Source organism: Notechis scutatus, chromosome 12, assembly GCF_049901735.1.
Source record: "Notechis scutatus isolate UNSWTSFEM ecotype Mainland chromosome 12, rNotScu1.2, whole genome shotgun sequence".
NCBI lineage: Eukaryota > Metazoa > Chordata > Lepidosauria > Squamata > Elapidae > Notechis > Notechis scutatus.
Window position 1 is genome coordinate 5115663 of NC_142020.1, and position 12117 is coordinate 5127779.

Sequence of the window (12117 nt, forward strand, 5' to 3'; positions counted from 1 at the left end):
TTTTTTGTTGCCTAAACACCTAGTTACGATTGGAGCTAAATGCTGCCTGATGGAATGCGTTAAAAGCTTGCCCTTCCGTAGCTTTTAATAAGACATTATGTACAGATGTCAGTTCAAGCACCCTTCTTGTAACTTTTTCCCCCCTCCCTCCCTCACCCCAACTCAGAATTAACAACATAACCTTTGGCTTTGAAGAAACAGTGAATAATTTAAGACAGCTGATATAGAATTATAAGGTGCCTTTGGGGGGGGTCCCCCTTTTTTATAGTTAATTCGGTGGTGCCCCATTTCCACCTTCTTGGTGTACCTCTCTCTCTCCCTCTTTCTTTCTTTCTTTCTTTCTTTCTTTCTTTCTTTCTTTCTTTCTTTCTTTCTTTCTTTCTTTCTTTCTTTCTTTCTTTCTTTCTTTCTTTCTTTCTCACTCTCTCTATCTCTATCTCTCCCCCCACACACCCCTTTTGAAAATAAAAAATAAATGTCTTATGCAGGAAAATAAATAAACAAACCATGATATCACATACACGCTTACAAAACAAGTGAGGAATCCCAACAGCGTAATAATATTCAGCATATATAATTCATTTACATGATATAGAACTTTTGATGGTGCCCCACCCCACCCCACCCGGACAAATTTCATTTCTAGCAGCTTTCTAGTTCAACCACAATGAAAATAATAATAATAATAATAATAATAATAATAATAATAATAATAATAATAATAATAATAATAATAATAAATAATAATAATAATTCATAATAATAAATACCTTCTACAGCCACCAAACTATATAACCTCCGGAAATTAAAAGACCCACAATATTAAAATACACAGAACAAAATATCTGAGGTATAAGATAAAAAAATGTAAATATTTTTTTTTTCTCCTCCTTTTTTTTTTTTGAATGTACTCATTTAGTTGATTTTGCTTATTTGTTTCTTTGTAATTTTTTTTTAGAGTTGCTAAAATGATGCATTACTGCATGTATTGCCATTCCCAGGCCTCGGAAAGCTTCCATTTGGGTCCCCTCCTCCCATTTGGGGAGGAATTGTGGTTTTTAATTTTTTTTATTTTTTATTTTTTTTGTCATTTAGTATGGAGCAAAACGGCTGTATCCCCCTCGGTATATACTAGCCTGCAATGAAGAAAGAACGAGACCGACATCGTCAGCATGGCTTCTGTTCTTGGCATCACTCAGGGGTGTAAAAGCATTCTGAAACAAAGCAATTTGAGCAGTGGTGGGATTCAAAAAATTTTTACTACCGGTTTTGTGGGTGTGGCTTGGTGGGCGTGGCAGGGGAAGGATACTGCCAAATCTCCATTCCCTCCCCACCCCACTAACCTGCTTTCCAGCTCCGTTCTCCTGTGCAGGGCAACCAAAGAAGACCCAGCTGACCAGCTGTGACTCAATGGGAGGCAGAGAAGAGATGGGGTTGGCGGGGTCAGTCAGAGGTGGGATTGGCCGGTTCTCCGAACTTCTCAAAATTTCCACTACCGATTCTCCAGAACTGGTCAGAACCGGATGAATACCACCTCTGAATTTGAGGGGTGGGTGTTTGACTTCCTTTTTTTTTTTTTTTTTGCCGTAACCAGATCTGCAATTTATTTATTTATTTTTGTGACCTTCTGGGGGATTTGGCTCCAATACTTTTTCAAAACGCACTACAGGTAGTCCTCGACTTACAACCGTTCAAAGTTACAATGGCGCAAAAAAAAGATGACAATTTTTCACCCTTAGAAGCATGATCAGTGTCTCCGTGGTCATGTGATCAAAATTCAGATGCTCGGTTTGTATTTATGACGGTCACATTGTCCCGGAATCATGGGATCCCCTTTTTGAGACCTTCTGACACCCAAAATCACTGGGGAAGCCAGATTCCCTTAACAACCGCATTACTCACTGAACAACTGCAGTGGTTCAGTTAGCAACGATGGCAAGAAAGGCCATGAAAGGGGGCGAAATTCACTGAATGATTGTTTTGCTTAGCAACAGAAATGTTGGTTCAGGTGCAAATTGAGGACTACCTGTATCCAAACTGTGTCAGCAGTGGTTCTCCTGATGAATCATCATTGACCCAAACAAGGATTCATGACTTCTTGATTAACTAATTGGACTGACATTGATTTATTAAATAGATTCGGCTCATTTTGTGTCTCAGGTGGTCCAAACTAGATGCTTTTTTTTAAAAAAAATGTACAAATCTACAGAGTTTATTCTTTGTTAATAAGCAAGGATACCAATAGCAACTACACAACCACAGTGGCACCATCTCTTGATGGTAGGAAGGTTTAGGACATAGCAGATGAGATCTCAGCGAAGGGGTGGCACTTAGGGTCATTGGTGGGTGTTTAGTTCAACGTTTCTCAACCCGTGGACTTCTGCTCCCAGAATTCCCCAGCCAGCTATGGAATTCTGGGAGTTAAGTCCAACACAGCTTAAAATAACCCAGGTGATTTAGCTGGTGAACCTTTGTCCTCATTAATTAGGTAGTTAAAATCCCATCTCCTATTTTACAGGCATTTGTAAAACCCACAAAGGGAAAATGCATTTGTTGTGTGTGTGTGTGTGTGTGTGTGTGTGTAAGGGTCTTCTCCTGGACTTTTCTATTGTCAACTTTTCTTTGAATAGAGAAGTCAATCTCTTCATAAATCTGTCAATCAAGTTTTGTTTTAATAATCCAACACCGACGGCATGAACAACAAAACCAAATGGACCTATAAATATTTCTTTATTCTCATTTATGTAAATACTTGTATTCTGCCCTCCGAGTCTGTCCTACTATCTTTCATTTCTTGCCAAATGCACATTGTTGATACATTCATTTTCTTTCTCTGGTGGCACCGTTAAATGCCCTTCATCCATATTAACATTTTACGGGTAATGTTGAGCCTTTTTTGTTTTTTTTGTTTTGTTTTTTCGGCTGAAAAGTGCTGTGCAAAATTCAAATAAATGTCCCATTGGCAGGATCACAGCCTGGCCATTGTTGTAATATTTCAGATGGTCCAGATCAGCTCATTTCTCTTAGAAATGCAGACTGAACAAAATCTGTGAGGATCACTAAATGGGCTGCAGAGAAAAAAAGTGTGGGATTACTTGAGCCATTATGCACCAAAAGCTGCTTTCTGTACATGTGCTGTCCTGCCTTACAATCAATCAATGACACAAAATACAGTTTTCTGGATATCACCATTAACTTTGGTCTCGGGGCCTCCCTAACTAAAATGGCTTCCTGCTGAGGGGTTGATATTAAACCTACCACCTGTGTTTCCTTCATCTTCAGAAGTTTGATAGGGTATATCTTGTTGATGTCTCTCTCACAATTATTTATTACATTTATATCTTGTGTCCCCTGAAGAAACTCATGTTGGGATCATTTTCCCTTATCTCATCCACTCTGTGAACTATGTTGGTCTCAAGAGAAGCTGTAACTCAATGGTCTTCAAATTTGGCAAGTTTAAGACTTGTGGACTTCAACTTCCAGAATTCCTGAGCTAACATGACTAGAGGAGGAATTCTGGGAGTTGAAGTCCACAAGTCTTAAAGCTGTCAAGTTTGAAGACCCCTGCTCTAACTCATGGATGTCCCACTTTTGGGGTTGCTTGGGTCACATTGAGTGAAGAGGACTTGTCTTGAGCTACATATAAATATATATAATATAGTTAATGTATACAAATTGCATAATAATGTTAAAAGTTTGTGATCTTGTGGGATCGCATTACTAGCAGTTTAAGGCCACATTCGTCCCACAGTCTATCGGCTGGACGCTTATGATCTTGTCCAAAGTTATTCCCCAGATTCCATCTTTGGGACTATCAGTGTTTGCACAACATTGCTAGGTTGTTGCTTTTTTAAACCATGGTTAGACCTCTCCCTCCTTTTAGGCCTGGCTGTCTTAACACATGATGACAACTCAACATATTTCATTAGTCATTCAATACATTTTGCAAATCTTAAAAAGGATAAATTCAGTAACATGAATAACTATGGAGTAGAAGCTCCATCTAAATGTCTGGTGTGTTTTATTTGTTTGATCGCTTTATATCTTGCTTTTCTGTGAGAACTCAAGATGGTTATGAGGGGGATTCCGCCTTCATTTTATTCCCCTCAGGGATACCCTTGTGGAGTCAGTTGGGCTGAGAAGATGTGTCATGCCCCTGTTGGAATCTGATTCGAAGGGGGAGGCCGAACAGCTGACAGGGAGTGGGAGTAGCTGGGAGTGGCTGTGGAAGAAACTGGGGAAGGGCGAAGTCCGGCTGATCAGAGAAAGTGAGAGGTAGAGCAAGGGAGAGGGAATTCAGAGGAAATCCCAGGCCCACCCCCTCTTCATCATAGGGCACACAGGGAGGAACAGAGAAGGGAGCAACGTGAGTTGCATGGCTTACGGTGGAGGAAAGGGCTCTGATTCCCTGCAGTGTTTAAAAAGGGAAGCTACGAACAGCAAAGTTGTTGGAAGCAAATCATGAGTTATCTGTTATTGTCGAGGCTTATCTGGGTTCCTGGCATCTTCCCAACAATGAGTTTTGCTGTGTTTTCAAGTCTGAAAGTCCTTCTCCTGCCTTTTCAAGTTCATTACTGCAGCTTGGTTTATTTGGATTTTTAGTTACAGTCTGTATGTACCCCGTTTGGGACTTAATTTTCTCCAGTTAAAGGCTGTTCCTGGGAGAGTTTTTCTCCAGCCGAAGATAACCTGGATATTGGGGGCAAAGTTGGAGATAATAAAGGGACTCTTCTTGCTTATTTGATTGTGTTGCCTTTGTGCCACGCCCTGGGTCATCACAAGATGTCTAGGGTCAGTCCATGGTTGGGCTCCCATGGTTGAATGTGGCCTTGAACTAGAATCCTAAACCAAAATTTGACCTAACCATTCTGCCTCCATGAAACAAGTACATGTTCATAAGGACTCACTGCCACTCAAACACATAGGTGCCCCCCCAAAAATCCCCCCAAATTGATTTCAAATTGCAATACTGAATGTGATTAAGAGATTGTTCTTTTTTATATATATTGTCACTTCCATTAAAAGTCAATAAAATGTAAACAATGTTTTTTTTTTTTTTACCCTGGCCTGACTTCTGTTTTGGTGACTGTGCCTCCCCCCAGTATTCCAACTCAAATATGCAATTGGAGCGTCTGGCCCAGTTGTGCTCCATCTCTACAGACCACTCGAATCTACAAATGAATCTATAAACAATTCATGTGTTTGTTTGTCATAGTCCTATTCTGCTGACTCAGGATCATGGCAAAGCCTGGGGAGAAATTCTTACAGGATCAAATCTGGGTCAGTCACCGAGATGAGAGGTTTAGTCTTCCAAGCTTTTGGACTTGTGTTAGAGCCCATCCTCAGGGAACTTCTCTCAACTGGACTACTCTTCATGGCATGAGTTGCTGACTTTCTACCTGCCCAACTTGGCTATAGCTTGTTGATTCACCAACCTCACCCGCTGTACATTAGTTAGATGATCTTGTACACCAAAAGACAAATTCATTGTGTGTCCAATCACACCTGGCCAATAGTCTCTGTGTGGTATTTATATAGTGCCTGTTTTGTGGAGTTTTTTATATATTGATTGGGGTGTTGATGACTGGTTATTAAGTCGTTGGCTGTTGTTTCCTTGTGCTGTCAAGCCCTCATCTCCTAAGTACTTGATAAGCTGCTGGTAATTCAGCGCTCTTGCTGACTGAAGAGGGGCCCATTTCCCAGGCTTCAATCACTTCCCTGTCTGTTTTATGCCTGCTCATCCAACAATCTTAGTAGCAGAGTAGTAGACTAAACTTCTGGTCCCGGTGGCCGACCTAGATTGGATCCTGGGACATTATCCTGGGACACATACATTTGCCTTCATTTGTGAGAAATTCTTGCACTATTTGTAGAGGATGTAGACAAGCTGAGCCATACCTGGACTCAGAAGTCAACTGGACTACTCTTCATGGCATGAGTTGCTGACTTTCTACCTGCCCAACTTGGCTATAGCTTGTTGATTCACCAATCTCACCCACTGTACATTAGTTAGATGATCTTGCACACCAAAAGACAAATTCATTGTGTGTCCAATCACACCTGGCCAATAAATAATTCTATTCTATTCCATACAGATTGCAGCTGTAGATGCAAGAGCCAGCTAGGATTTACCTGCAGCCCTGCCAATGAGTAAGCCTTGGTTTGTGGCAAAATTACTATTGAAGTTTACTTTTGCAAAGCAATTGAATGTTATACTGTAAGGCAGACTGTCCTGATTTTACATTCATGTATGTACTATATGTGCTTATATATGTGCATGTGTATGTATGTTTATGTATGTATACTTTACTATATGTGTGTGTGTGTGTGTGTGTGTGTGTGTGTGTGCACATAGTATATATACATACATATATACAGCCTAATTGGTGTAGAGCATGTATTGTTGCAGGATAGATGGCTAGATGGATGGATAGATGGATGGATGGATAGATGGATGGATGGATGGATGGATGGATGGATGGATGGATGGATGGAGTGACAGACAGATCAATAGATGTCTTATTCCTACAGGGCCGCTGCTCCCTTCTTTAGGCACATATAAAGGGAAGGAGCTAGTTTAATGGAGAGCAGTGAGTCACAGTGCATGAAAGAGGTGCGAACTGCTTTGGAATCATGTGTGAACTGTGCATAGTCCTAGGAATAAATGCTCTTGGGTCTACATATTGCCCGAGTCTCTTAGGGACACCTGGGGGGTGGGCTCAGATTTCTGCTATGGAGCTCCAATAGTAGCTTTAGAGGTATCCCTTTCTCCGTTGGCAATGGGAAACCACTTTGTGCACAGAGCTTTGGGGTCAAAAGCTTCACTGTGAACCAAAGTGAGGCCTCCCATCACTGGCATCTGCCAGTGAAAATGATGAAAGCAGTGTCCTGGTGCTGGCCACACACAGCTGTGGACCTTGGGCCCGATGCTGCTTTGATCATTTGGATGAAAACAGCTGGAGCTTGAAGGCACTCATATTTCACACGGTATGTGGTGCTCCTTCTCCTGCATAGAGATGTCCCTTTAACAAAAAAAAATGGTGGGATAGGTTAATTATGGAGCTCCGGATTATGTCTGCTTGTCCTCTGAATTTAGGTAGGCTTAGTTTGTTTGCTGAACTTCAGGAATATGGTTGGTCTTAGTTCTGGAAAAAAAAAATTCTTGGAACAGGCAGTGGAGAAGGGGAGAATTTTAGAACTTTCCTTTATCCAATAATTCTATAAGACCTTACTGCAATGATGCTACCTAAAGCTATAGCAGAATTGGGATGCATGAAGTCTTAAGTGGATGACAGCTCAGTAATTAGATGCAGAAATGTAAATTGTAAAGAATCAGTAGGTTTTTAAGAAGGGATTTGCCTGAAATGGTATAGGGGTTCCTGCCTGAGGAGGAAGTTGGACTAGAAAACCTACAAGGTCCCTTCCAACCCTATTATTCTGTTATACCAGGGGTTGGCAAACTTTAACATTCAAAGAGCCACAAAGGTCATAACTGGAAGCCTCCTGTTCAGTTCTGGAGCCAACCAGAAGTCCAGTTCCCCCACCATAGAGTCTCCTGCTAGCGCAGCGTCCTTTTTTCCTCTGCCAACCGTAAGTCTGGTTCCCCTACCATAGAGTCTCCTCCTAGCACAGCATCCTTTTTCCTCTACCTCTCTTAACTGAAAGCCCTATCAATTGTGGAGCCGACTGGTGACAGGGAGCCACAGCAGAGAGATGAAAGAGGCACATGCGGCTCCAGAGCCATGGGTTGCTGACCCTCATGTTATACTGTAGTGGCACAGTGGTTAGAATGCAGTACCGCAGGCTACATCTGCTGACAGTTTGATTCTCACCAGCTCAAGTTTAACTCAGCCTTCTCTCCTTCCACAGTTGGTAAAATGAGGACCCAGATTGTTAGGGCCAATATGCTGACTCTGTAAACCACTAAGAGTGGGATGTAAAAGCACTGTGAAGCGGTACATAAGTCTAAGTGCTTATTGCTATAAGCGACTCGCTATGTTTTATAGACGGATGAGATCTTTTCAAGAGTAGCGTTTTCATAAAAACTGGGACCAAATAATTTACCCAAACTCAGAGGGTAAAATGAAAATCTGAGGAAAATGTAAGACGACAGTTTTGAACACACACACACACACACACACACACACACACACACGCACACGCACCTAAAAATAACTTTAAAAAACCTTTTTGCAATTTTGTCCACTGATTCCTAAATTTAATTTAAAAAAAAATCAGTAAATTGAAAAGGAAAGAGGTCTTTATCTAATTCATTTTTAAATTGCTTAACAACCACAACACTCGTGTTTCAACTCCTTGGCTGGCTGCTCTCAATCTCAACTAATTTTGGGGATAGCAGTCAAAAGATCTGTTCCTTAACGATTCAGAACATTTTAAACATGTTCCTTTTGGAAGTTTAATTTCTCACAAAGATGTGTAATTCCAAATTAAAGAAAAAAGTGATACTGGTAAACTGCTTTCCATCACCTTGTGGTTTTTTAAAAAAAATTTCCAGTCCGTTGGAAAAGATGCTTTTCTCATTTTTGTCCTTCCAAATCACTTAAAAGCCAGCCCTTGTTGGGTGACATGCTTCCCCCCCCCAAAAAAAACTAATCTAACTGCTTAAATGCTTAAATTCCCATACACACAGGGGTGGACTGCTGGGGGTTCGCAGGGGTTCGAAAGAGCCCTAGCTAAGATCCTGTGCAGTTTGGAGAATCCCCAAATCCCACTCCTGGCTGGCCACACCCACCCTGCCCCGCCCCTCCCAGGAGTCTCCACGTGGCCTGTTTTGGATGCAGGGAAGTGCAGGGCACACACAGAGACTCAGAGAGAGCGAAAAATGGGCCTCCCAGAAGTTCGGGAAGGCCAGAAATGGGCCCGTTTCCCGCTTCCAGAGAGCCTCCGGAGCCCAGGGAGGTGTTTTTTGCCCTCCCAGAGGCTCGAGGAAAGCATCCGGAGCCCGGGGAGGGCAAAAACGCCCCCTCCATTTAAGACAGGAATGCAATGCTTTCAGTATAACACTTTTACACCAGGTCCTTGAAAATTATATGATATATATTTTTGAGTTGGGATACAAACACACACTCTCTCTCACACACACACACACAAACACAAACAATAAATGTGGGCTCCCAGTGAACAAAAATGATTGTGGATTGAGTCTTTTGTTTTTTGAGTCAGAGGGATTCAGTTAACGTCAAGCAAGTTGTCTCCATTTCTGTCCATTGTTGATGCTAACATTTGCTCATTTTTACACGTTATTTTAATGTCGTGGTAAAAATGTGGCTTCACTTTTGACTCCAGGAGAGGTGTTTGCCCAAAAAGATCAACAGTGTCCAATGCAATTTCCCTGTGGGTTTTTTTTTTTTTTGATGGGTACATTTTAGCTTTGTGCAACTACAGATTCTTCTGAACCGTTTCCCTAAAAGTCAAGGATGGGCTAAATATAGCCTTCCTCTCTTGCCGTATGACTCATTTTGGATTATTAACTCTAATCGAGAGGAAATAGCCAGGATGTGGACTAACTGCCTGGATACCAGCTTGGAAATCTCATTTTCTGCTCTTTGTAAGAAGCACCGGTGTGACTTGGACCTCAGGGTTGTATAAATTCAATTGGTGAAGGGGCGGGAAGTGAGGAAAATGGACATCTCTGCGAACGCCTTGATGGATTTAATTATCAAAATGACTAATTATTCCATTAAGGTAAGTGCTCGGCTAGGTGATACTTGCAAAATTATATATATAATAACTTACATTGCACTACGTTGCCAAGAAATTAAGACATTTATCAAGTTTACTGGGAAGGATTAATGTGGCATTTTAGCAGCCGTTAGCAGAAGAGACAAATTCAATTAAGGGAAAGTGAGGAGATGTCAACCATGTTAAGAACGGAGGAGAGGAAGGGAGGAAAAAAGCACTGGAAGATGGGTTAAAAGGAGGTAGGGGGAGAAGGAGGCAAACACTTACCATGGCACCAACGCCGTAGGTGGCTGCTGGAGCAAGTGTGTGGTGGTAGGGGTCTGCAGCATAAAGTCGTCCGTAACTACAAAGGAAGCAGAGCTTTGGGTTAATTTTAGAATAGGATTACAAAGAAATAAGGAAAAAGAAACAGCATCAACCCCAGAAGTTAGAGTGAGAAAGGAATTGAAAATGAATGCAATTGAACACATCCCATTCTACCCAATTGAGTTGGAAATGAGTTGACTTAGCAATTTATGGAGGCCATCTCCTCTGGAGATATGGTGACAAAGGACCCTAATAGCATTAGCAATAGCATTTAGACTTATATACCACTTCACAGTGCTTTACAGCCCTCTCTAAGCGGTTTAGAGAGTCAACCTATTGGCACTAACTATCTGAGTCCTCATTTTACCCAGCTTGGAAAGATGGAAGGCTGAGTCAACCTTGAGCCAATCAGGATTGAACTCCTGGCAGTGGGCAGAGTCAGCCTGCAATACTGCACTTTAACCACTACACCACCATTAAAAGAAGGAAGGAAGAATGGAAGGAAGGGAGAAAAGGAAGAGCAATAGCAGTAGCACTTAGACTTATATACCGCTTTATAGTGCTTTACAGCCTTCTCTAAGTGGTTTACAGAGTCAGCCTCTTGCACCCAACAACCTGGGTCCTCATTTTACCCATCTCGGAAGGATGGAAGGCTGAGTCAACCTTAAGCCTGATAAGGATTGAACTGCCAAATTGCAGGCAGCTGGTAGTCAGCAGAATTAGCTTGCAGTACTGCATTCCAACAATTGTACCACCTATTGGCTCTAATGAGGGCCAATTGGAAATGTATGATAAGCTGGAGGAGATTAACTCTAAGCAGCCAACACACAAGGCTGCAGAACAAAGACATTAAACATTTCAATAGAAGAGAAGAGAACGTATGGCCAACATTTCCTTTGACGCAGTAGGAATCGTGGTGGTCTCTTCCATAGGCATAGTTCAAGAGTGCCCCCTTTGGAAATTTCAAGTCACCTGGTATGGGTCTAGAACAACTTACCCCAGTCAACTCACTGCAGCCAACTGGCCATGACTAACTCAGCACAGCCAACTCATCACGAGATGACTTACTACGGCCAACTAACTTGCCGTGGGACACGAGTTATCAAAGAAATGGTGGAACAGAATCATTTAAGAAAGAAGGGCAAAGGAAGGACAAAATGATAAAAAATAAAATATGTCTTTAAAATTATTTTAAATAATTAAATAGAAATATTGAATTGTCCTGCAGTGAGTTGGCTGTGGTGAGTTGTCCCATTCTGCCTGGTATGATCTCACCACAACCACACTGCTTCTGGCAGTTAGGTGGTTAGCTTCATTAGACATTGAATTATAACATCTATGCCATTACAATTTTATGGCTGTTGTGGTTATGGTGATTTTATTGTGGTTTTATCTTGGTTTAATATATTGCCTCACATGCTATATTGCTCATATGTCCCCCCCTCTCTCTCTCTCTCTCCCTCCCTCATCTATCTATTTCTCTCTCTCTCTCTCTATGGGTATATATATCTCTATAGGTATATATAAAGACATGTGGAATATATATATATATATATATAGCCTTCGGCTTTGTTCGGGTATTTTCCACGTCATTGTAGTTGTTCTTTTAAAGTTGTAAGCGTTTCAGCAGAATCTCATCTGCCATCATCAGGCTTCTGTATTGCGTCCACAGACGGACACAATACAGAAGCCTGATGATGGCAGATGAGATTCTGCTGAAACGTGCTACAACTTTAAAAGAACAACTACAATGACGGGAAAATATCCGAACAAAAAGGCCATACATGTAAGTACCCTTAGAAAACTTAAGAATATATATATATATATATGTATGTATGTATGTATGTATGTATGTATGTATGTCTTTTCTGAGGTCCCCCCCCCCCCCCCCCCCCCCCCCCCCCCCCCCCCCCCCCCCCCCCCCCCCCCCCCCCCCCCCCCCCCCCCCTCCCCCCCCCCCCCCCCCCCCCCCCCCCCCCCCCCCCCCCCCCCCCCCCCCCCCCCCCCCCCCCCCCCCCCCCCCCCCCCCCCCCCCCCCCCCCCCCCCCCCCCCCCCCCCCCCCCCCCCCCCCCCCCCCCCCCCCCCCCCCCCCCCCCCCCCCCCCCCCC

At 42.5% G+C, this 12117-nt stretch overlaps 1 protein-coding gene across 11 annotated transcripts in view; it reads right to left on the reverse strand.

The window, feature by feature from the left end:
* Positions 1–762: 762 nt before the first annotated feature.
* Positions 763–12117, reverse strand: part of RBFOX1 (RNA binding fox-1 homolog 1) — a 1983080-nt gene continuing 1971725 nt past the window's right edge. For 5 of the 11 annotated variants that reach the window (XM_087973167.1, XM_087973163.1, XM_087973172.1 and 2 more), the window contains 2 exons: positions 9970–10045; positions 763–1214 (listed from right to left, as the gene is read on the reverse strand). In XM_087973167.1, coding sequence (XP_087829293.1) covers positions 1092–1214; positions 9970–10045 — 199 coding nt within the window. In that variant the 3' untranslated portion in view covers positions 763–1091. Of the gene's footprint in view, positions 1215–1571; positions 3069–9969; positions 10046–12117 lie in introns of those variants that run through there. The other 6 variants (XM_087973162.1, XM_087973164.1, XM_087973165.1 and 3 more) reach the window with 5 other exon arrangements.